We start from the raw sequence: 27,733 nt of genomic DNA on the forward strand, positions 1-27,733 counted from the left end.
ATATCTGGCCAGCTTGTTGTACCAATGTTGACATAGATCTCTGGCCAGCTTGTTGTACCAATGTTGACATAGATCTCTAGCCAGCTTGTTGTACCAATGTTGACATAGATCTGGCCAGCTTGTTGTACCAATGTTGACATAGATCTGGCCAGCTTGTTGTACCAATGTTGACATAGATCTGGCCAGCTTGTTGTACCAATGTTGACATAGATCTCTGGCCAGCTTGTTTTACCAATGTTGACATAGAACTGGCCAGCTTGTGGTACTAATGTTGACATAGATCTGGCCAGCTTGTGGTACCAATGTTGACATAGATCTGGCCAGCTTGTTGTACCAATGTTGACATAGATCTCTGGCCAGCTTGTTGTACCAATGTTGACATAGATCTCTGGCCAGCTTGTTGTACCAATGTTGACATAGATCTGGCCAGCTTGTTGACCCAATGTTGACATAGATCTCTGGCCAGCTTGTTGTACCAATGTTGACATAGATCTGGCCAGCTTGTTGTACCAATGTTGACATAGATCTCTGGCCAGCTTGTTGTACCAATGTTGACATAGATCTCTGGCCAGCTTTTTGAACCAATGTTGACATAGATCTCTGGCCAGCTTGTTGTACCAATGTTGACATAGATATCTGGCCAGCTTGTTGTACCAATGTTGACATAGATCTCTGGCCAGCTTGTTGTACCAATGTTGACATAGATCTCTAGCCAGCTTGTTGTACCAATGTTGACATAGATCTGGCCAGCTTGTTGTACCAATGTTGACATAGATCTGGCCAGCTTGTTGTACCAATGTTGACATAGATCTGGCCAGCTTGTTGTACCAATGTTGACATAGATCTCTGACCAGCTTGTTGTACCAATGTTGACATAGATCTCTGGCCAGCTTGTTGTACCAATGTTGACATAGATCTCTAGCCAGCTTGTTGTACCAATGTTGACATAGATATCTGGCCAGCTTGTTGTACCAATGTTGACATAGATCTGGCCAGCTTGTTGTACCAATGTTGACATAGATCTGGCCAGCTTGTTGTACCAATGTTGACATAGATCTGGCCAGCTTGTTGTACCAATCTTGACATAGATCTGGCCAGCTTGTTGTACCAATGTTGACATAGATCTGGCCAGCTTGTTGTACCAATGTTGACATAGATCTGGCCAGCTTGTTGTACCAATGTTGACATAGATCTCTGGACAGCTTGTTGTACCAATGTTGACATAGATCTCTGGACAGCTTGTTGTACCAATGTTGACATAGATCTCTGGCCAGCTTGTTGTACCAATGTTGACATAGATCTGGACAGCTTGTTGTACCAATGTTGACATAGATTTCTGGCCAGCTTGTTGTACCAATGTTGACATAGATTTCTGGCCAGCTTGTTGTACCAATGTTGACATAGATCTGGACAGCTTGTTGTACCAATGTTGACATAGATCTCTGGCCAGCTTGTTGTACCAATGTTGACATAGATCTCTGACCAGCTTGTTTTACCAATGTTGACATAGAACTGGCCATCTTGTGGTACCAATGTTGACATAGATCTGGCCAGCTTGTTGTACCAATGTTGACATAGATCTCTGGACAGCTTGTTGTACCAATGTTGACATAGATCTCTGGACAGCTTGTTGTACCAATGTTGACATAGATCTCTGGCCAGCTTGTTGTACCAATGTTGACATAGATCTCTGGACAGCTTGTTGTACCAATGTTGACATAGATCTGGCCAGCTTGTTGTACCAATGTTGACATAGATCTCTGGCCAGCTTGTTGTACCAATGTTGACATAGATATCTGGCCAGCTTGTTGTACCAATGTTGACATAGATCTCTGGCCAGCTAGTGGTACCAATGTTGACATTGCATCTTATTATCTGGGAGAAAAACTGTTTAAACCTCCGTAGACACGTGATAGTCGTCCAGATTAATAACAATTCTTCTGCCTCCATTTATGTTCGGTGTTGAGTGCGAAGATTCTACAGTAGTCTCTGCGAGGGTCAGTTCGTCCTTCTGTGCTGCTTCTGTCATGGCGGACAATTTGACCTGTAGATTAGAGAACAGAGGCAAATAGTCTCTCTCTCTCTCTGTTTCTCTCTCTCTCTCTCTCTCTCTCTCTCTATATATATATATATATATATATATATATATATATATATATATATATATATATATTTATATATATATATAGATACATAATGTTAACAAACAGATAGATTGTACTAACAGTTAAACACGAAGTGCTACCAATGCTACCAAACAGTTAGACAATGCTACCAAACAGTTACACAATGCTACCTCACAGATAGATAATGCTACCTCACAGATAGAATCTGTACAATATGTCTAAATTTAATATAGGACGAATCTGTACAATATGTCTAAATTTAATATAGGACGAATCTGTGCAATATGTCTATATTTAATATAGGACGAATCTCTGGAACATGTATTTTTAATATAGGACGAATCTGTGCAATATGTCTATATTTAATATAGGGCGAATCTGTGCAACATGTCTGTCTTGAAATAGCTAATCTCAGCAACAATGTTACGTTGAATGTGTTACAATTCAAGATAAAAGACTGGGAGTTGGAGTAAAAGTGTTATTCTAACAAAGACATCTAACGTACCTGTAAATGACGGTTTCCTAGCTTCATATTTCTTTGTTTTAACAATTCCAGCTGAGTGTAGAGTCGACGAAATTCTTCCTGGAATATATTCAAAGATATTTAATTCTATACAGGATATGTTTTTTGTTAAGGTCTATAGTTACCTGACTTTGTACTGTGGTAACTCGAGTGGCCTAAGTAACCTGACTTTGTACTGTGGTAACTCGAGTGGCCCAAGTAACCTGACTTTGTACTCTGGTAACTCGAGTGGCCTAAGTAACCTGACTTTGTACTGTGGTAACTCGAGTGGCCCAAGTAACCTGACTTTGTACTGTGGTAACTCGAGTGGCCCAAGTAACCTGTCTTTGTACTCTGGTAACTCGAGTGGCCTAAGTAACCTGATTTTGTACTGTGGTAACTCGAGTGGCCCAAGTAACCTGACTTTGTACTGTGGTAACTCGAGTGGCCTAAGTAACCTGACTTTGTACTGTGGTAACTCGAGTGGCCCAAGTAACCTGACTTTGTACTGTGGTAACTCGAGTGGCCCAAGTAACCTGACTTTGTACTGTGGTAACTCGAGTGGCCCAAGTAACCTGACTTTGTACTCTGGTAACTCGAGTGGCCTAAGTAACCTGACTTTGTACTGTGGTAACTCGAGTGGCCCAAGTAACCTGACTTTGTACTGTGGTAACTCGAGTGGCCCAAGTAACCTGACTTTGTACTGTGGTAACTCGAGTGGCCCAAGTAACCTAATTTTGTACTGTGGTAACTCGAGTGGCCTAAGTAACCTGACTTTGTACTGTGGTAACTCGAGTGGCCCAAGTAACCTGACTTTGTACTGTGGTAACTCGAGTGGCCTAAGTAACCTGACTTTGTACTGTGGTAACTCGAGTGGCCCAAGTAACCTGACTTTGTACTGTGGTAACTCGAGTGGCCCAAGTAACCTGACTTTGTACTGTGGTAACTCGAGTGGCCCAAGTAACCTGACTTTGTACTGTGGTAACTCGAGTGGCCTAAGTAACCTGACTTTGTACTGTGGTAACTCGAGTGGCCCAAGTAACCTGACTTTGTACTGTGGTAACTCGAGTGGCCTAAGTAACCTGACTTTGTACTGTGGTAACTCGAGTGGCCCAAGTTACCTGACTTTGTACTGTGGTAACTCGAGTGGCCCAAGTAACCTGACTTTGTACTTTGGTAACTCGAGTGGCCTAAGTAACCTGACTTTGTACTGTGGTAACTCGAGTGGCCCAAGTAACCTGACTTTGTACTGTGGTAACTCGAGTGGCCCAAGTTACCTGACTTTGTACTGTGGTATCTCGAGTGGCCCAAGTTACCTGACTTTGTACTGTGGTAATTCGAGTGGCCCAAGTAACCTGACTTTGTACTGTGGTAACTCGAGTGGCCCAAGTAACCTGACTTTGTACTGTGGTAACTCGAGTGGCCCAAGTAACCTGACTTTGTACTGTGGTAACTCGAGTGGCCCAAGTAACCTGACTTTGTACTGTGGTAACTCGAGTGGCCCAAGTTACCTGACTTTGTACTGTGGTAACTCGAGTGGCCCAAGTAACCTGACTTTGTACTTTGGTAACTCGAGTGGCCTAAGTAACCTGACTTTGTACTGTGGTAACTCGAGTGGCCCAAGTAACCTGACTTTGTACTGTGGTAACTCGAGTGGCCCAAGTTACCTGACTTTGTACTGTGGTATCTCGAGTGGCCCAAGTTACCTGACTTTGTACTGTGGTAATTCGAGTGGCCCAAGTAACCTGACTTTGTACTGTGGTAACTCGAGTGGCCCAAGTAACCTGACTTTGTACTGTGGTAACTCGAGTGGCCCAAGTAACCTGACTTTGTACTGTGGTAACTCGAGTGGCCCAAGTATCCTGACCACATCTCTTCGCCCCCTCCTCCCCCCCCCCCCCCGGAGAAAAAAGTCTAAATAAAACACTGGTCATGTGGAAAAGATTAGACTCATGTTTAAATATCTTAAAACTTTGTCTAGTAATAATTAGTGAAAATGCTTTCGCTCGCTCGGTTAGGTTCAGTGAAAATGCATCCTTCTTTGCTTGATTTCATCTAAACCTATATCTCGATCAATACAGATGTGGCTTTAGGCAAATATTCCTGGAGACGGGTTTGAGCAATCAACTTCCAATCTTTTAGCTGTCCACTAGACAGCCTCATCTCCAAAAAACTTGACCTTCGTGCTTTTAGAATTGAACTTAACGTAGGTTTGAAATATTCGAGACGATAGTTGAGGTTTTAGCAGTGCTATGTTGTTTGGGCGTTAGAGAGGTGATGATAACAGCTCTATGATCTCTATATAAGCCTACACCAGACCAAGTTATAGATGTATGATCTCTATATAAGCCTACACCAGACCTAGTTATAGATGTATGATCTCTATATAAGCCTACACCAGACCTAGTTATAGATGTATGATCTCTATATAAGCCTACACCAGACCAAGTTATAGATGTATGATCTCGGCTACACCAGACCTAGTTATAGATGTATGATCTCTATATAAGCCTACACCAGACCTAGTTATAGATGTATGATCTCTATATAAGCCTACACCAGACCTAGTTATAGATGTATGATCTCGGCTACACCAGACCAAGTTATAGATGTATGATCTCGGCTACACCAGACCAAGTTATAGATGTATGATCTCGGCTACACCAGACCTAGTTATAAATGTATGATCTCTATATAAGGCTACACCAGACCAAGTTATAGATGTATGATCTCGGCTACACCAGACCAAGTTATAGATGTATGATCTCTATATAAGCCTACACCAGACCAAGTTATAGATGTATGATCTCGGCTACACCAGACCAAGTTATAGATGTATGATCTCTATATAAGCCTACACCAGACCAAGTTATAGATGTATGATCTCTATATAAGCCTACACCAGACCAAGTTATAGATGTATGATCTCTATATAAGCCTACACCAGACCAAGTTATAGATGTATGATCTCGGCTACACCAGACCAAGTTATAGATGTATGATCTCTATATAAGCCTACACCAGACCAAGTTATAGATGTATGATCTCTATATAAGGCTACACCAGACCAAGTTATAGATGTATGATCTCTATATAAGCCTACACCAGACCAAGTTATAGATGTATGATCTCGGCTACACCAGACCTAGTTATAAATGTATGATCTCTATAACAGGCTACACCAGACCTAGTTATAGATGTATGATCTCGGCTACACCAGACCTAGTTATAAATGTATGATCTCTATATCAGGCTACACCAGACCTAGTTATAGATGTATGATCTCGGCTACACCAGACCAAGTTATAGATGTATGATCTCGGCTACACCAGACCAAGTTATAGATGTATGATCTCTATATAAGGCTACACCAGACCAAGTTATAGATGTATGATCTCGGCTACACCAGACCAAGTTATAGATGTATGATCTCGGCTACACCAGACCAAGTTATAGATGTATGATCTCTATATAAGCCTACACCAGACCAAGTTATAGATGTATGATCTATATATAAGGCTACACCAGACCAAGTTATAGATGTATGATCTCGGCTACACCAGACCTAGTTATAAATGTATGATCTCTATATCAGGCTACACCAGACCTAGTTATAGATGTATGATCTCGGCTACACCAGACCTAGTTATAAATGTATGATCTCTATATCAGGCTACACCAGACCTAGTTATAGATGTATGATCTCGGCTACACCAGACCAAGTTATAGATGTATGATCTCGGCTACACCAGACCAAGTTATAGATGTATGATCTCTATATAAGCCTACACCAGACCTATTTATAGATGTATGATCTCGGCTACACCAGACCAAGTTATAGATGTATGATCTCGGCTACACCAGACCTAGTTATAGATGTATGATCTCGGCTACACCAGACCAAGTTATAGATGTATGATCTCTATATAAGGCTACACCAGACCTAGTTATAAATGTATGATCTCGGCTACACCAGACCAAGTTATAGATGTATGATCTCTATATAAGGCTACACCAGACCTAGTTATAGATGTATGATCTCGGCTACACCAGACCAAGTTATAGATGTATGATCTCTATATAAGGCTACACCAGACCTAGTTATAGATGTATGATCTCGGCTACACCAGACCAAGTTATAAATGTATGATCTCGGCTACACCAGACCAAGTTATAGATGTATGATTTCGGCTACACCAGACCAAGTTATAGATGTATGATCTCTATATAAGCCTACACTAGACCAAGTTATAGATGTATGATCTCTATATAAGGCTACACCAGACCAAGTTATAGATGTATGATCTCTATATAAGGCTACACCAGACCAAGTTATAGATGTATGATCTCTATATAAGGCTACACCAGACCAAGTTTTAGATGTATGATCTCGGCTACACCAGACCAAGTTATAGATGTATGATCTCTATATAAGCCTACACCAGACCAAGTTATAGATGTATGATCTCGGCTACAGCAGACCAAGTTATAGATGTATGATCTCTATATAAGCCTACAACAGACCAAGTTATAGATGTATGATCTCGGCTACACAAGACCAAGTTATAGATGTATGATCTCTATATAAGGCTACACCAGACCAAGTTATAGATGTATGATCTCGGCTACACCAGACCAAGTTATAGATGTATGATCTCTATATAAGCCTACAACAGACCAAGTTATAGATGTATGATCTCGGCTACACCAGACCAAGTTATAGATGTATGATCTCGGCTACACCAGACTGAGTTATAGATGTATGATCTCGGCTACACCAGACCAAGTTATAGATGTATGATCTCTATATAAGCCTACACCAGACCAAGTTATAGATGTATGATCTCGGCTACACCAGACCAAGTTATAGATGTATGATCTCTATATAAGCCTACACCAGACCAGGTTATATATGTATGATCTCGGCTACACCAGACCTAGTTATAGATGTATGATCTCGGCTACACCAGACCAAGTTATAGATGTATGATCTCTATATAAGCCTACACCAGACCAAGTTATAGATGTATGATCTCGGCTACACCAGACCAAGTTATAGATGTATGATCTCTATATAAGCCTACACCAGACCAAGTTATAGATGTATGATCTCGGCTACACCAGACCAAGTTATAGATGTATGATCTCTATATAAGCCTACACCAGACCTAGTTATAAATGTATGATCTCGGCTACACCAGACCAAGTTATAGATGTATGATCTCGGCTACACCAGACCAAGTTATAGATGTATGATCTCGGCTACACCAGACCAAGTTATAGATGTATGATCTCGGCTACACCAGACCAAGTTATAGATGTATGATCTCGGCTACACCAGACCAAATTATAGATGTATGATCTCTATATAAGCCTACACCAGACCAAGTTATAGATGTATGATCTCTATATAAGGCTACACCAGACCAAGTTATAGATGTATGATCTCGGCTACACCAGACCAAGTTATAGATGTATGATCTGGGCTACACCAGACCAAGTTATAGATGTATGATCTCTATATAAGCCTACAACAGACCAAGTTATAGATGTATGATCTCGGCTACACCAGACCAAGTTATAAATGTATGATCTCTATATAAGGCTACACCAGACCAAGTTATAGATGTATGATCTCGGCTACAACAGACCAAGTTATAGATGTATGATCTCTATATAAGCCTACAACAGACCAAGTTATAGATGTATGATCTCGGCTACACCAGACCAAGTTATAGATGTATGATCTCGGCTACACAAGACCAAGTTATAGATGTATGATCTCTATATAAGGCTACACCAAACCAAGTTATAGATGTATGATCTCTATATAAGCCTACAACAGACCAAGTTATAGATGTATGATCTCGGCTACACCAGACCTAGTTATAGATGTATGATCTCTATATAAGGCTACACCAGACCAAGCTATTGATGTATGATCTCGGCTACACCAGACCTAGTTATAGATGTATGATCTCGGCTACACCAGACCAAGTTATAGATGTATGATCTCTATATAAGGCTACACCAGACCAAGTTATAGATGTATGATCTCTATATAAGGCTACACCAGACCTAGTTATAGATGTATGATCTCTATATAAGGCTACACCAGACCAAGTTATAGATGTATGATCTCTATATAAGGCTACACCAGACCTAGTTATAGATGTATGATCTCGGCTACACCAGACCAAGTTATAAATGTATGATCTCGGCTACACCAGACCAAGTTATAGATGTATGATCTCGGCTACACCAGACCAAGTTATAGATGTATGATCTCGGCTACACCAGACCAAGTTATAGATGTATGATCTCGGCTACACCAGACCAAGTTATAGATGTATGATCTCTATATAAGGCTACACCAGACCTAGTTATAGATGTATGATCTCGGCTACACCAGACCAAGTTATAAATGTATGATCTCGGCTACACCAGACCAAGTTATAGATGTATGATCTCGGCTACACCAGACCAAGTTATAGATGTATGATCTCGGCTACACCAGAACAAGTTATAGATGTATGATCTCGGCTACACCAGACCAAGTTATAAATGTATGATCTCTATATAAGCCTACACCAGACCAAGTTATAGATGTATGATCTCGGCTACACCAGACCAAGTTATAGATGTATGATCTCGGCTACACCAGACCAAGTTATAGATGTATGATCTCTATATAAGCCTACACCAGACCTAGTTATAGATGTATGATCTCTATATAAGCCTACACTAGACCAAGTTATAGATGTATGATCTCTATATAAGGCTACACCAGACCAAGTTATAGATGTATGATCTCTATATAAGGCTACACCAGACCAAGTTATAGATGTATGATCTCTATATAAGGCTACACCAGACCAAGTTTTAGATGTATGATCTCGGCTACACCAGACCAAGTTATAGATGTATGATCTCTATATAAGCCTACACCAGACCTAGTTATAGATGTATGATCTCGGCTACACCAGACCAAGTTATAGATGTATGATCTCGGCTACACCAGACCAAGTTATAGATGTATGATCTCTATATAAGCCTACACCAGACCTAGTTATAGATGTATGATCTCGGCTACACCAGACCAAGTTATAGATGTATGATCTCGGCTACATCAGACCAAGTTATAGATGTATGATCTCTATATAAGCCTACACCAGACCAAGTTATAGATGTATGATCTCTATATAAGCCTACACCAGACCAAGTTATAGATGTATGATCTCTATATAAGCCTACACCAGACCTAGTTATAGATGTATGATCTCGGCTACACCAGACCAAGTTATAGATGTATGATCTCTATATAAGGCTACACCAGACCAAGTTATAGATGTATGATCTCGGCTACACCAGACCAAGTTATAGATGTATGATCTCGGCTACAACAGACCAAGTTATAGATGTATGATCTCTATATAAGCCTACACCAGACCTAGTTATAGATGTATGATCTCGGCTACACCAGACCTAGTTATAGATGTATGATCTCGGCTACACCAGACCAAGTTATAGATGTATGATCTCTATATAAGGCTACACCAGACCTAGTTATAGATGTACGATCTCTATATAAGGCTACACCAGACCAAGTTATAGATGTATGATCTCGGCTACACCAGACCACGTTATAGATGTATGATCTCTATATAAGGCTACACCAGACCTAGTTATAGATGTATGATCTCGGCTACACCAGACCAAGTTATAAATGTATGATCTCGGCTACACCAGACCAAGTTATAGATGTATGATCTCTATATAAGGCTACACCAGACCAAGTTATAGATGTATGATCTCGGCTACACCAGACCAAGTTATAAATGTATGATCTCGGCTACACCAGACCAAGTTATAGATGTATGATCTCTATATAAGGCTACACCAGACCAAGTTATAGATGTATGATCTCGGCTACACCAGACCTAGTTATAGATGTATGATCTCGGCTACACCAGACCAAGTTATAGATGTATGATCTCTATATAAGGCTACACCAGACCAAGTTATAGATGTATGATTTAGGCTACACCAGACCTAGTTATAGATGTATGATCTCGGCTACACCAGACCAAGTTATAGATGTATGATCTCTATATAAGGCTACACCAGACCAAGTTATAAATGTATGATCTCGGCTACACCAGACCAAGTTATAGATGTATGATCTCGGCTACACCAGACCTAGTTATAGATGTATGATCTCTATATAAGGCTACACCAGACCAAGTTATAGATGTATGATCTCTATATAAGGCTACACCAGACCAAGTTATAGATGTATGATCTCTATATAAGCCTACACCAGACCAAGTTATAGAGGTATGATCTCGGCTACACCAGACCAAGTTATAAATGTATGATCTCGGCTACACCAGACCAAGTTATAGATGTATGATCTGGGCTACACCAGACCAAGTTATAGATGTATGATCTCTATATAAGGCTACACAAGACCAAGTTATAGGAGTATGATCTCTATATAAGGCTACACCAGACCAAGTTATAGAAGCATACATGGGAGAGGACTAGACGCAATAACAATTGTAAATAAACCTGGAGTGATCTCCCCTAAACTTTCTCGAATATTCTAATATAAAACTACGAGGAATGGCAACTCAGAACATAGACAATATTTGTAATCCATTTTTAATTACTTAAACTTTTTGTAATAGATAAGAATCTCGTAAAAAAAAAAAGAATTGCACACCAAGTGAACGCCTAATAAAATGTGCATAATAGTGCGGGATATTATTAGTACTTTAGAAATTTACATACGTTTTTTGAGAAATCGGAAATAGCGTAAATTAGTACTTCCGGTCAACAGAAATTACTCACAATTTGACAGAAGGTAGAGAATTAGATCTTTTACTTACATGTGAAATTTCATTTATCTATCTGAAATATTACTCAAGTTATAGGCTTTTAAAATTCAAAGTATAAAAAGCACCACTTCCGGTTATCGGAAATCGCTCAAAAGTTAATACGGATCTACGATTTTGATAAAATACTTATATATGAAATTTCATCAACCTAGCTGTAACGGTAATCAAGTAATCGTGTTTACACACATACACACACACACACAGACAGACATACGGACAAGATTGCAAAATTATGTTTTTCCGTATCAGTGAGGTGTAAAACTTCGAGATTTGTTAAAATCTCGATTTTTTTTTGCACGTTTACAATACTCATATATACGAGAAAGTAAAAACTAGACATTGATTAAAATTTTGTTATGTATTGTGTCATCGACACGCACGAAGCTTTATTAGTCCTAACATTAATTAGTGTCATCGAAAATATACGTTTTAGTATGAATATATATTAGCCCTGCATTAATTATTTAATCTAGTGGAAAATGCAATTAATTAAAGACCTATAATTTCAGCTGCATATCAAGATGACTAGCCTCTTATAGCGGACGCCAGATTCCAGTATTTTCGAAATTTTAAAATTAAAGACTGGTTTGTTCAGATGCTCATATTAGTTGTTGTATGGATGTAAAGACGGGTTTGTTCAGATGCTCATATTAGTTGTTGTATGGATGTAAAGACGGGTTTGTTCAGATGCTCATATTAGTTGTTGTATGGATGTAAAGACGGGTTTGTTCAGATGCTCATATTAGTTGTTGTATGGATGTAAAGACGGGTTTGTTCAGATGCTCATATTAGTTGTTGTATGGATGTAAAGACTGGTTTGTTCAGATGCTCATATTAGTTGTTGTATGGATGTAAAGACTGGTTTGTTCAGATGCTCATATTAGTTGTTGTATGGATGTAAAGACTGGTTTGTTCAGATGCTCATATTAGTTGTTGTATGGATGTAAATTGTAAAGACGGGTTTGTTCAGATGCTCATATTAGTTGTTGTATGGATGTAAAGACGGGTTTGTTCAGATGCTCATATTAGTTGTTGTATGGATGTAAAGACGGGTTTGTTCAGATGCTCATATTAGTTGTTGTATGGATGTAAAGACGGGTTTGTTCAGATGCTCATATTAGTTGTTGTATGGATGTAAAGACGGGTTTGTTCAGATGCTCATATTAGTTGTTGTATGGATGTAAAGACTGGTTTGTTCAGATGCTCATATTAGTTGTTGTATGGATGTAAAGACGGGTTTGTTCAGATGCTCATATTAGTTGTTGTATGGATGTAAAGACGGGTTTGTTCAGATGCTCATATTAGTTGTTGTATGGATGTAAAGACGGGTTTGTTCAGATGCTCATATTAGTTGTTGTATGGATGTAAAGACGGGTTTGTTCAGATGCTCATATTAGTTTTTGTATGGATGTAAAGACGGGTTTGTTCAGATGATAAAATGACGTCATACGTTACGTACAAGAGGCTTGATTTCAATGGTAATAAAGTTGTTCACTCTATCATGGCTCTTGATCTGTTTCTTTTTTGGTCAGTCTCTTTATCTGTTTTTTTTTTGGTCAGTCTCTTGATCTGTTTCTTTTTTTGGTCAGTCTCTTGATCTGTTTCTTTTTTTGGTCAGTCTCTTGATCTGTTTCTTTTTGGTCAGTCTCTTGATCTGTTTCTTTTTTTGGTCAGTCTCTTGATCTGTTTCTTTTTTTGGTCAGTCTCTTGATCTGTTTCTTTTTTTGGTCAGTCTCTTGATCTGTTTCTTTTTTTGGTCAGTCTCTTGATCTGTTTTTTTTTTGTCAGTCTCTTGATCTGTTTATGAAACGTTATTTTTGGAGTGTCAAGTCTATTGTAAACATTTCTATTCTGTCTGTGTTGTAAATATTTAAATATTTCTGTCTCGAATAGTCTGTTTTAAAAAAAAAATTCTGTTGTAGGCCTACATTGTCTTTTTTTAATTATTAAAATGAATACGAGTCGTAGAATTTAACCGGACTTTATTTGCACATTTTTGATTTCTTTAAAAATCATTTGCAACATGTTAATGATGTTCATCATTAAAATTTTTAATTCTTTCTGCCTTTTTCTTAATGGAAGTAAATTGACGTGTTGTCTAGGCTAATGAAGTGAGCTAGACAAGTTGAGCTAACCTGCCTCTAGTTCGATATTTAAAGCTTCCATCCAATGTCCTATTGATTTGCTTGGCTAACTTCACCTTCTGACCTTCTCGCTCCCAAGCATAAAACGTCAAGAAAACCAACATTGCCTTTTTATCATTACGATCGATTCAATTTCAGCCTTATTGCTAGAGGTTGGTGCTTTTATAGTGAAGGAAGAAAATGATGGAAGCTAGTAGCGAACAAAAATAGTTCTTTACTTATGAGGAAGACAAGATTCTCAACATCAGCGCCAACTCTTATGATTGGACGACCGAAAGCAACTTTGAAGGCATATTTCTCCAGTGTCGCAAGTACTAGTTGAAGGAAACTATTAGAGATTTCGTGTAAGTTCTTGCCAGACTCTAAAACTTGAGAACATTCAAAGAAAGATTGGTGCTGGAGTTAATAAATCGTTTCATCGTAGGTACCTAACATAGCTTTTTTCTGAATATAATGTGTATAGTACCTCAGTTACAATACCATGAGAGTTTGTCAAGAATTTTTTTTTAATAAAAATAAGTTTTAATAGCAAACTTGTATGCAAATTTTGCACTAAAAGGAAAAAATAAATGATTTTCTTTAAATATATAATAATGAACTTGTTAAAGAGCTAAAAGAAAAGTGCTATGTTATGTATTGAATACTTTTACTAGAATTTAAGAAGCGACCCACGCATTTATTTTTAGTTTTTAAATACAAGTTCATTATTATATATAAAAGAAAATAATTTATTTTCTCCTTTTTAGTGCATTGATGCATAAAAGCTTGTTATTAAAACGATTTTTAATACATGTTTTACAATACTTAAATTTTTACTTTCTCGTATACAGAGTATAGAGGAAGTATTGTAATCGTGCACAAAAATCACATGAAATTTTGACAGTTTTCATCGTTTTACACCTCAGTTCTTCATCATATACGGAGTATAGGGCACTTATTTTAGTCGGGCAAAAATAATAAATGCAAATTTATCCAAATTTCGGTATTCTATGCCTTATCGAGTCGGAAAAACTTGGCTTTGCAATTTTGTCCGTAAGAATGTGTGTGTGGATGTGTGGATATGTGTCTGTGTGCAAGATAACTTGAGTACCGTTACATCTAGGTTCATGAAATTTCATATATAAGGATTATATCATATTTGAAGTTCTGTATCAACTTTTAAGCTATTTCCGGATAACGGAGATGGAACTTATTCTACTCTTGGTTTTTCAAAAGCCTATAACTTGATTACTGTAACAGATAGATAAACGAAACTTCACAGATAGGTACAAAGGTACAATATCTAATTTCTGCCTTCTGTCGAATTTTTTTTAGTAATTTCCGTTGACCGGTAGTAGTACTTTATGCTATTTCCGACTTCTCAAAAATTATATACACACATTGTTTGCTGTTCACTTGGTGCGCAATTCTTTTTTCTACGAGATTCTATCCTATTTTAAAAAGTTTAAGTTGGAGACATTGTCGAGAAAGGTGAGCAATGTTGCAGAGAGTGGGGACGAGTTGTGAGGAGTGCCGACAATAAAAAAATTTAAATCGTTATATAAATAAACCCCACTCCAATACTAAGAAATGCGATGCAAGTAAAATCAAGGCATGTGTTGTTGTCTACTTTTATAGTTCTAGAATCTATAGCGAAGACGGAATGACGGAAGGAAGGACTGACACACTACCACCAGACTTATATTACAGATTCGAGAAAATTTAGGGGAGATCACTACCGCTTTATTTAATACAATATAACTGCATGACTAAAAACAATTGGGCACCAAATAAATACGAATAGTGTGAACAAAAACGCGGTAAATAGTACTTTATATAGAAAACTTTAATTAATTCATAAAAATTATTTAGGAATCCAATTGAGTCAACTTTGATGTCGAATTGCATTGTGATCGGATCTTGAACCAAGTGTCAAGATTGAAACGAATTAGAAGTGGTCGAAATTACGCTCGGCAGTTTCGATTGATGACGAAGCATTAAGCATGACAGAATGCACAAGCAAGTTATATAAAGGCTAGTTAAAAATAGTATTATATGTTTATTTTTTAACCATACCTAGCGTATGTAAAATATTGTCAAGATGAAATAAAACGCGGATGCCGTGAAATGAATCAATTCTACTGCCCAGCACAATTCATCGAGGTATGAAGAAGGGAAGAGGTTTGATGGCATCTAAAATCATTAGGAGCAGCGGCGTGCTTTTATTTGAGACTACAGGCAACAGCCGTGAAGATTTATGCCCAGCATGGCAGCTATCGAATCATCTGATGCCCCTTGGAGAGTTAGACACACATTGATCGACTGCACACTGATAGAAATTTGGACACGAGGTCACTCTCTCAACAATTGATGCACTCATACAGTTGCTAGGATAGCACCAAACATTCACATCCAACACTGCAGCTATATACAGGCTTGAGACACTCAACAATTGATGCACTCATACAGTTGCTAGGATAGCACCAAACATTCACATCCAACACTGCAGCTATATACACGCTTGAGACACTCAACAATTGATGCACTCATACAGTTGCTAGGATAGCACCAAACATTCACATTCAACACTGCAGCTATATACAGGCTTGAGACACTCAACAATTGATGCACTCATACAGTTGCTAGGATAGCACCAAACATTCACATCCAACACTGCAACTATATACAGGCTTGAGACACTCAACAATTGATGCACTCATACAGTTGCTAGGATAGCACCAAACATTCACATCCAACACTGCAGCTATATACAGGCTTGTGAATAAGCTCAATACAAGTATAGTAAATCTATGACCAAAACCTATTAGAAAATTACGTTTTGCGCAAAAACATTTGAAAGTAGAGCGGTCTTTATTTCGGGTTATTAGAAAGGCCAATGTTAAAAACAGTTGTGAAGAATGTTCAGGAGTGAGAAGGAAGGTGATTAATGTTAAAGAGAGTGGAGAGGAAGGTGACCAATGTTAAAGAGAGTGGAGAGGAAGGTGACCAATGTTAAAGAGAGTGGAGAGGAGGGTGACCAATGTTAAAGAGAGTGGAGAGGAAGGTGACCAATGTTAAAGAGAGTGGAGAGGAAGGTGACCAATGTTAAAGAGAGTGGAGAGGAAGGTGACCAATGTTGAAGAGAGTGGAGAGGAGGGTGACCAATGTTAAAGAGAGTGGAGAGGATGGTGACCAATGTTAAAGACAGTGGAGAGGAAGGTGACCAATGTTAAAGAGAGTGGAGAGGAAGGTGACCAATGTTGAAGAGAGTGGAGAGGAGGGTGACCAATGTTAAAGAGAGTGGAGAGGAAGGTGACCAATGTTAAAGAGAGTGGAGAGGAGGGTGACCAAGGTTGAAGAGAGTGGAGAGGAGGGTGACCAATGTTAAAGAGAGTGGAGAGGAAGGTGACCAATGTTAAAGACAGTGGAGAGGAAGGTGACCAATGTTAAAGAGAGTGGAGAGGAGGGTGACCAAGGTTGAAGAGAGTGGAGAGGAAGGTGACCAATGTTGAAGAGAGTGGAGAGGAGGGTGACCAAGGTTGAAGAGAGTGGAGAGGAGGGTGACCAAGGTTGAAGAGAGTGGAGAGGAGGGTGACCAAGGTTGAAGAGAGTGGAGAGGAGGGTGACCAATGTTAAAGAGAGTGGAGAGGAAGGTGACCAATGTTAAAGACAGTGGAGAGGAAGGTGACCAATGTTAAAGAGAGTGGAGAGGAGGGTGACCAAGGTTGAAGAGAGTGGAGAGGAAGGTGACCAATGTTGAAGAGAGTGGAGAGGAGGGTGACCAAGGTTGAAGAGAGTGGAGAGGAGGGTGACCAAGGTTGAAGAGAATGAAGAGGAAGGTGACCAATGTTGAAGAGTGGATATGAAGGTGACCAATGTTCAAAATACTTCTACCTAGGACAATGCGGTCAATGTCCTGATCTAATGTTCCCACTAGCACCTGCTAAGACATCTCTGTGGTCATCTAGCAACTCATTCGACAGTCGATTAGTAAGTAACGACAAATGCAGATGTGTGAACAAATCAATGCTATTGGCGGGATGATTGTATGGAACGTGCATCCGTCTCCGTTACAGCGACATATTTTTAAAAAATCTTTTTTTTCACGGTTTTTTTTCTATTGACGAAACATTGTGCCAAATTTTACGTTTAGACCTGACACAAGCTAGTTGCCGACATTCAAATATTACAGCTAGCAGGCACAAACAAGTCGCTCTTATCTGGCAATAAGTGGCACAACTTATAGGTCTATAGGCTAAAGGCTGCCCCAATTATGGGTCTATAGTCTGATGGCTGCCCCACTTATAGGTCTATAGTCTGATGGCTGCCCCACTCATAGGTCTATAGTCTGGTGGATGCCCCACTTAAAGGTATATAGTCTGATGGCTGCCCCACTTATAGGTCTATAGTCTGATGGCTGCCCCACTTAAAGGTCTATAGTCTGATGGCTGCCCCACTTATAGGTCTATAGTCTGATGGCTGCCCCACTTAAAGGTCTATAGTCTGATGGCTGCCCCACTTATAGGTCTATAGTCTGATGGCTGCCCCACTTATAGGTCTATAGTCTGGTGGCTGCCCCACTTATAGGTCTATAGGCTGATGGCTGCCCCACTTAAAGGTCTATGGTCTGGTGGCTGCCCCACTTATAGGTCTATAGGCTGATGGCTGCCCCACTTAAAGGTCTATGGTCTGGTGGCTGCCCCACTTATAGGTCTATAGTCTGGTGGCTGCCCCACTTATAGGTCTATACGTTTAAAAATTACCACTACAAAAGTTACCAAAGGCCTCGATTGACCATCATCTGCGTCTGAAGGTTGTTTTAGAAAAGAAAAATTCATTTGTGAAAAAGCGTCTCGTATCATATAAATCAAGAGAAAATCAAGTGAGCTCAATAAAAGAAGAAAAAAAATTGATAACACAAAATTAAAGAACAAGAAATCGGGTTGCACTAACTTAAAGAAATAGAAGAAATCGGGTTGCAACAACATAAAGAAGTAGAAGAAATTGGGTTGCACAAAGTAAAAGAGGGCGATATCGATTTGTATCAAGTCAAAGCAAAAAGGGTGGGCATATTAACATTTGTTTTATTTCCCACTCGTACTAAATATAGGACATGAGTAATCAAACTATTCCCAGTAAATAAATGTTACGCACTTGCGCTGAGTTGGATACGACTTACGATAGGGAAATATCGAATTTTTGGCTTTTACCCGCAAAGGCTTCAAATTCTTTCGATGAGGAAACGATAGTAAGCCTGATGGCTTTATTTCCCTATCGGCGCGAGGTCAGAGCCAGATCTATGTCATGTTTATGAACACAGGTCACAGCCAGATCTATTTCAGGTTTATGAATAAACTTTTACAATCTGATTTAGGAAACTGGTCATCTTTTACAATCTGACTTGGGAAACTGGTCAACACACAAAGAATCCAACTGTCGCCTAAGGCTAACACATTGAAAAGAATTCACAATCGACATTATTGATTCTCTAATGGTTTCTAACACTTGTATTCCCCCGCCCCCCCCCCCCCCCCCTCCCCACCTCACACACACTGAAGGCCAGGACACTGTCAAGTTGCGTGGACATTAGGTGCAAACCAGTAAAATCTAATGTCGTTTAAACATCACTCATTGATTATTTTGACAGCTCATATTAATTTACAAAAGCATTGATTGTCCTACAATTTTCTTAGTGCGGACTATTCAAACTGCTATCTAGGCGACACCGAGAGGCTGGACTGTGAACACAATCGATTGGCTCAGTCCTCTGTTAGTGCTGGCTGAAAATCTTTCTAGCCTCATATATTCAGTATGGTTTAAAAATAGAAAGCAATATAAGATGGCATCTAATTGAAAAATGAAAAGGAAAATGCCGCTAAAAACTGTGAGATGAAAACATGGAGTATGTTGACAGATCCAAGGTTGATTTGGATTTATCGCCATCTTCTGGAATGCAGTGTAATATTATTGATTGGCCGTGCGTCTACTCGCATCTGTAAGCGTGCTTTGATTCTTGCTACCTCCTGTCTGTCTCTCTACTCGCATCTGTAAGCGTGCTTTGATTCTTGCTACCTCCTGCCTGTCTCTCTACTCGCATCTGTAAGCGTGCTTTGATTCTTGCTACCTCCTGCCTGTCTCTCTACTCGCATCTGTAAGCGTGCTTTGATTCTTGCTACCTCCTGCCTGTCTCTCTACTCGCATCTGTAAGCGTGCTTTGATTCTTGCTACCTCCTGCCTGTCTCTCTACTCGCATCTGTAAGCGTGCTTTGATTCTTGCTACCTCCTGTCTGTCTCTCTACTCGCATCTGTAAGCGTGCTTTGATTCTTGCTACCTCCTGTCTGTCTCTCTACTCGCATCTGTAAGCGTGCTTTGATTCTTGCTACCTCCTGCCTGTCATTCTACTCGCATCTGTAAGCGTGCTTTGATTCTTGCTACCTCCTGTCTGTCTCTCTACTCGCATCTGTAAGCGTGCTTTGATTCTTGCTACCTCCTGCCTGTCTCTCTACTCGCATCTGTAAGCGTGCTTTGATTCTTGCTACCTCCTGCCTGTCTCTCTACTCGCATCTGTAAGCGTGCTTTGATTCTTGCTACCTCCTGCCTGTCTCTCTACTCGCATCTGTAAGCGTGCTTTGATTCTTGCTACCTCCTGCCTGTCTCTCTACTCGCATCTGTAAGCGTGCTTTGATTCTTGCTACCTCCTGCCTGTCTCTCTACTCGCATCTGTAAGCGTGCTTTGATTCTTGCTACCTCCTGCCTGTCTCTCTACTCGCATCTGTAAGCGTGCTTTGATTCTTGCTACCTCCTGCCTGTCTCTCTACTCGCATCTGTAAGCGTGCTTTGATTCTTGCTACCTCCTGTCTGTCTCTCTACTCGCATCTGTAAGCGTGCTTTGATTCTTGCTACCTCCTGTCTGTCTCTCTACTCGCATCTGTAAGCGTGCTTTGATTCTTGCTACCTCCTGTCTGTCTCTTGCGTCTACTCGCATCTGTAAGCGTGCTTTGATTCTTGCTACCTCCTGCCTGTCTCTCTACTCGCATCTGTAAGCGTGCTTTGATTCTTGCTACCTCCTGCCTGTCTCTCTACTCGCATCTGTAAGCGTGCTTTGATTCTTGCTACCTCCTGTCTGTCTCTCTACTCGCATCTGTAAGCGTGCTTTGATTCTTGCTACCTCCTGCCTTTCTCTCTACTCGCATCTGTAAGCGTGCTTTGATTCTTGCTACCTCCTGCCTGTCTCTCTACTCGCATCTGTAAGCGTGCTTTGATTCTTGCTACCTCCTGTCTGTCTCTCTACTCGCATCTGTAAGCGTGCTTTGATTCTTGCTACCTCCTGCCTTTCTCTCTACTCGCATCTGTAAGCGTGCTTTGATTCTTGCTACCTCCTGCCTGTCTCTCTACTCGCATCTGTAAGCGTGCTTTGATTCTTGCTACCTCCTGCCTGTCTCTCTACTCGCATCTGTAAGCGTGCTTTGATTCTTGCTACCTCCTGCCTGTCTCTCTACTCGCATCTGTAAGCGTGCTTTGATTCTTGCTACCTCCTGCCTGTCATTCTACTCGCATCTGTAAGCGTGCTTTGATTCTTGCTACCTCCTGTCTGTCTCTCTACTCGCATCTGTAAGCGTGCTTTGATTCTTGCTACCTCCTGCCTGTCTCTCTACTCGCATCTGTAAGCGTGCTTTGATTCTTGCTACCTCCTGCCTGTCTCTCTACTCGCATCTGTAAGCGTGCTTTGATTCTTGCTACCTCCTGCCTGTCTCTCTACTCGCATCTGTAAGCGTGCTTTGATTCTTGCTACCTCCTGCCTGTCATTCTACTCGCATCTGTAAGCGTGCTTTGATTCTTGCTACCTCCTGTCTGTCTCTCTACTCGCATCTGTAAGCGTGCTTTGATTCTTGCTACCTCCTGTCTGTCTCTCTACTCGCATCTGTAAGCGTGCTTTGATTCTTGCTACCTCCTGCCTGTCTCTCTACTCGCATCTGTAAGCGTGCTTTGATTCTTGCTACCTCCTGCCTGTCATTCTACTCGCATCTGTAAGCGTGCTTTGATTCTTGCTACCTCCTGTCTGTCTCTCTACTCGCATCTGTAAGCGTGCTTTGATTCTTGCTACCTCCTGCCTGTCTCTCTACTCGCATCTGTAAGCGTGCTTTGATTCTTGCTACCTCCTGCCTGTCTCTCTACTCGCATCTGTAAGCGTGCTTTGATTCTTGCTACCTCCTGCCTGTCATTCTACTCGCATCTGTAAGCGTGCTTTGATTCTTGCTACCTCCTGTCTGTCTCTCTACTCGCATCTGTAAGCGTGCTTTGATTCTTGCTACCTCCTGCCTGTCATTCTACTCGCATCTGTAAGCGTGCTTTGATTCTTGCTACCTCCTGTCTGTCTCTCTACTCGCATCTGTAAGCGTGCTTTGATTCTTGCTACCTCCTGCCTGTCTCTCTACTCGCATCTGTAAGCGTGCTTTGATTCTTGCTACCTCCTGTCTGTCTCTCTACTCGCATCTGTAAGCGTGCTTTGATTCTTGCTACCTCCTGCCTGTCTCTCTACTCGCATCTGTAAGCGTGCTTTGATTCTTGCTACCTCCTGTCTGTCACTCTACTCGCATCTGTAAGCGTGCTTTGATTCTTGCTACCTCCTGCCTGTCTCTAATTAGCCACATACTTCAAGTCCGCATTAGGGATTAAGCAGGATGCACACACAAACACACACACACTTAAAACACACAAACACTGACCAAAACATTTTGCACACACACACACACACACACACACATACAAACACTAACTAGAGCAGGATGTACACACACACACAAACATATATAAAAACAGTAACAAGAGCAGAATGTACATAACCTCACACACACACATACACACTAACACTGACTTAAGGGCTTATAGCAACTCCCCTTTTCAATGCATGAAATGCGCAGCCCCACACCACCAGCAAGCCAGAGGAGACAAAATTGCTATACCCATGACTGACGGAATGACACACTACCCGGCTTCATATTAAAATGTATATATATATATATATATATATATATATATATATATATATATATATATATATATATATATATATATATATATATACATATTAGTCTTAGTGCCTTAACAGCATTAGCTTCAGTGCCTTATTTATATTACCCTTAGTGCCTAATTTACTTTAGACTTGGTGCCTAATTGATATTTGCCTCAGTGTATATTGCATGACGTTTGGTTATTTCTTTGTATATTTAACGTTAACTTCACTAACGTTGAGTTGCTAAATGGCGTAAAATTAAACTTTTGTCTGCGCATAAAATCAGTGCACGGGCGAGATATGAACAACTAATTAAAGTTTTATCATCGATGCATACGTGGCGAAATGATTATTGATTTTGTTTTACTTCGGTACTTGACGCTTTTATTATGATCAGAAAATACTTGATTCAATTTTTTTTTACTTTCTCGTATTGTGATCGTGAAAAAAAAATCCAAATCGAGATTTTAACAAATCTCGACGTTTTACACCTCCCTGAGTCGGGAAAACTTAGTTTTGCAATATTGTCCATATATCAGTCTCTCTCTCTCTCTCTCTCTCTCTCTCTCTCTCTCTCTCTCTCTCTCTCTCTCTGTGTGTATGTCTGTGAACACGATAACTTGAGTACCCTTACAGCTAGGTTGATAAAATTTCATAAATTAGTATTATATCAAATTTGTAGCTCTGTGTCAACTTTTCAGCTTTTTCCGGTATTCGGAAGTGGAACTTATTCTACATTTTGTTCTTCAAAAGCCTATAACTTGAGTACTGTTTGAAATAGATAAACAAAATTTCACGTATATGTTAAGGATTTAATTTTCTGCCTTCTGTCGAATTTTGAGTAATTTCCGTTGACTGGAAGTAGTACTTTACGCTATTTTCAATTTCTCAAAAAAAACAAAACAACGCATATGAATTTATAAAGTACTAATATTCCGCACTATTATACATACATTGTTTGCTGTTCACTTGGTGCGCCATTCTTTTTTCGACGAAATTATATTTTAATTTAAAAAGATTAAGTAATTAAAAATTGATTAAAAATCATGTCTATATCCCGAGTTGCAATTCCCCGTAATGTTATATAAGTATATTCGAGAAAGTTTCGGGGGAGATCACTCCCGCTTTATTTTCAAGGGGCTGAGCACTGCATACACAATGTTGCATACCTATCTATTCTTTTAAAAAACGCTGTCTATACTCTTGTTTGCTATCAACTGATAAGTAGATCCTTCTTAGGCTTACCCAAGTAGTTGTTTTTTTTCTAACCGATGATACAAATTTGCACAATTTAAATATCGTTCGACCTTGGAGTAGGCTACAGTCAGAATTAAAAAAAAAAAAACAGTAATTCGTCCCTAAGAGTTATTTTAAAGAAGTTTATTTTCTTTACTAAATTTAACTCCGATTATACGCGACGTTTGGTGTGTACTTCATTCTAAAAAAAAACCAGCGAATATTTTTTGTGACATAGTGACTGGTCGATGAACAAAGCCCTGCTAAGCGGTTAGTCAATAATAGTTAAACATGCAATCGTTTGGCGCACGACTGGCGAAAGTGTGACTCGCATTTTGTTTATTGTTAGGCCAAAGTTTGATGTTTAGCTCTTTAGATTTCAACCAGCCATCCCAAAGTTTGATGTTTAGCTCTTTAGATTTCAACCAGCCATCCCAAAGTTTGATGTTTAGCTCTTTAGATTTCAACCAGCCATCCCAAAGTTTGATGTTTAGCTCTTTAGATTTCAACCAGCCATCCCAAAGTTTGATGTTTAGCTCTTTAGATTTCAACCAGCCATCCCAAAGTTTGATGTTTAGCTCTTTAGATTTCAACCAGCCATCCCAAAGTTTGATTTTTAGCTCCTTAGATTTCAACCAGCCATCCCATAGTTTGATGTTAAGCTCTTTAGATTTCAACCAGCCATCCCAAAGTTTGATGTTTAGCTCCTTAGATTTCAACCAGCCATCCCACAGTTTGATGTTTAGCTCTTTAGATTTCAACCAGCCATCCCAAAGTTTGATGTTTAGCTCTTTAGATTTCAACCAGCCATCCCAAAGTTTGATGTTTAGCTCTTTAGATTTCAACCAGCCATCCCAAAGTTTGATGTTCAGCTCCTTAGATTTCAACCAGCCATCCCAAAGTTTGGTGTTTAGCTCTTTAGATTTCAACCAGCCATCCCAAAGTTTGATGTTTAGCTCTTTAGATTTCAACCAGCCATCCCAAAGTTTGATGTTTAGCTCTTTAGATTTCAACCAGCCATCCCAAAGTTTGATGTTTAGCTCTTTAGATTTCAACCAGCCATCCCAAAGTTTGATGTTTAGCTCTTTAGATTTCAACCAGCCATCCCAAAGTTTGATGTTTAGCTCTTTAGATTTTAACCAGCCATCCCAAAGTTTGATGTTTAGCTCTTTAGATTTCAACCAGACATCCCAAAGTTTGATGTTTAGCTCTTAAATTTCAACCAGCCATCCCAAAGTTTGATGTTTAGCTCCTTAGATTTCAACCAGCCATCCCAAAGTTTGATGTTTAGCTCTTTAGATTTCAACCAGCCATCCCAAAGTTTGATGGTTAGCTCTTTATATTTCAACCAGCCATCCCAAAGTTTGATGTTTAGCTCTTTAGATTTCAACCAGCCATCCCATAGTTTGATGTTTAGCTCTTTAGATTTCAACCAGCCATCCCAAAGTTTGATGTTTAGCTCTTTAGATTTCAACCAGCCATCCCAAAGTTTGATATTTAGCTCTTTAGATTTCAACCAGCCATCCCAAAGTTTGATTTTTAGCTCCTTAGATTTCAACCAGCCATCCCATAGTTTGATGTTTAGCTCTTTAGATTTCAACCAGCCATCCCACAATTTGATGTTTAGTTCCTTAGATTTCAACCAGCCATCCCAAAGTTTGGTGTTTAGCTCTTTAGATTTCAACCAGCCATCCCAAAGTTTGATGTTTAGCTCTTTAGATTTCAACCAGCCATCCCAAAGTTTGATGTTTAGCTCTTTAGATTTCAACCAGCCATCCCAAAGTTTGATGTTTAGCTCCTTAGATTTCAACCAGCCATCCCACAGTTTGATGTTTAGCTATTTAGATTTCAACCAGCCATCCCAAAGTTTGATGTTTAGCTCCTTAGATTTCAACCAGCCATCCCAAAGTTTGGTGTTTAGCTCTTTAGATTTCAACCAGCCATCCCAAAGTTTGATGTTTAGCTCTTTAGATTTCAACCAGCCATCCCAAAGTTTGATGTTTAGCTCTTTAGATTTCAACCAGCCATCCCAAAGTTTGATGTTTAGCTCTTTAGATTTCAACCAGCCATCCCAAAGTTTGATGTTTAGCTCTTTAGATTTCAAGATTTTCGCCAATTAAAAGTTTTGTTAGTCGTCGAGGTTTTGGACAATTAGAAGAAAAAACTTAACATTAATATTTTCTCCGCTATAAAAATATAGTGTATTTATTGTGCAAAAAGTTTTTCATTTCGTTGCTTCCTTCTCATAATGCATTCATGGGTTCCGTTCACATAATATTTTTGTGCTTTCTTCTGGTGCTATCAAACTGGCTTCTCTAACATAATTTTATGCATTCGTAAGCCTTAAGCAACATTGGCTAATTATACATTTCCTCCTTATAATAAGCGCGGGGGCTTCTTCCTTATTCCGTGCATGTGGGATTTCTTCTCTTAGTCGTAATGATGATGTAATGATGATAATAGTAATGAATATGATAAATATTTGGGATATGATTAAGGTTAAGGATAAGCATATGACTTTGGTGAGGAACAGGGTTAGGGCTTGGTATAATATGTGTTCAGTAGTAGAATAATTTTCTATATTTGTTTTATTTTCTACATTTCAGTAATTCATAATTTGTAAATTCGACACCAATGCTGCGACTTACAACATCTGCTTTAAAACACTATCAGTAGCTCTTGAAGGACGAATATCCTCCCCTCTCCCGCCCTTGTGAAAGCAGTCATCCGTGACGACAGTTTACAGACAGTTTACATAATATAAAAAGATCAAGCAGAACTTGTTACCTCCCCTTAGTTTCAAATATTTTAAAAACTAAATTATCTGCTCCTAATAGCCGCCACTAATTCGACCCGGCTCTACGATTGTAAACATTCAGGCTGGTGGGGGTGATAACGATATGATCTGTTGCGCATGCCTGGAGAGCGAGGGAGTGGGTCGGGAGGAGAGTTAGATAGTCGGTGTGCGTACGTGGTGTCCCGCATGGTGGGCGACGTAGAGAATTGTATATATATATATATATATATATATATATATATATATATATATATATATATATATATATATATACAATTCTCTACGTCGCCCACCATGCGGGACACCATATATATACATATATATACATATATATATATATATATATATATATATATATATATATATATATATATATATATATATATATATATATACATATATATATATATATATATATATACATATATATATATATATATACATATATATATATATATATATATATATATATATATATATATATATATATATATATATATATATATATATAATTTTGAAAATTCATAATAAATTATCTTGAAGATATGCACTTAAAATTTTTAGCTAAGTGCCCCAAAATATGGAAGAAGATTATGAATTGATTGTTTATTGGACTTAAAATATAATTTTTTATGGATGGTGGAAAACCTACAAGGGGATTAATTTTTCAAGATGGCCGCCGTTGTCATGGTTACTAAGATTTTTCCACGAATTTTTTTTAGTGGAAATGCGTATGCGGATGACTGTTTTCTAACGCCCCCCTTAACACAATTTAAAGAACTTATTCACAGTGTAGACCCTATAGAGTATTATAATATACGAGCCGACCCGCGGCTTATCATACGCCGCTATTTAGTTGTTTTATTTTCTACTTTTCAGTAATTCATAATTTGTGAATTCGACAGTACCAATGCTGCCACTGAAAATATTTGCTTTAAAACACTAACCCCCCCCCCCTTTCCCCTAACCCCGACCTACACTTCCCCCCCCCCCCCCCCCCCCCCGTCACTAAACCCGGCTATACGATTTGTAAAC

General features: G+C 39.3%; 1 protein-coding gene across 1 annotated transcript in view; it reads right to left on the minus strand.

The window, feature by feature from the left end:
• Nucleotides 1-1,802: 1,802 nt before the first annotated feature.
• The window catches only part of LOC131950273 (putative G-protein coupled receptor 158), a 158,108-nt gene continuing 132,177 nt past the window's right edge, over nt 1,803-27,733 (minus strand). The window contains exons 13-14 of the mRNA XM_059312352.1: nt 2,632-2,709; nt 1,803-2,044 (exon numbers count right to left, since the gene is read on the minus strand). Coding sequence (XP_059168335.1) covers nt 1,892-2,044; nt 2,632-2,709 — 231 coding nt within the window. The 3' untranslated portion in view covers nt 1,803-1,891. The remainder of the gene's footprint in view (nt 2,045-2,631; nt 2,710-27,733) is intronic.

This window comes from Physella acuta, unplaced genomic scaffold (genome assembly GCF_028476545.2).
Source record: "Physella acuta isolate Inbredline_101_S28 unplaced genomic scaffold, ASM2847654v3 ptg000749l, whole genome shotgun sequence".
Classification (NCBI taxonomy): Eukaryota; Metazoa; Mollusca; class Gastropoda; family Physidae; genus Physella; species Physella acuta.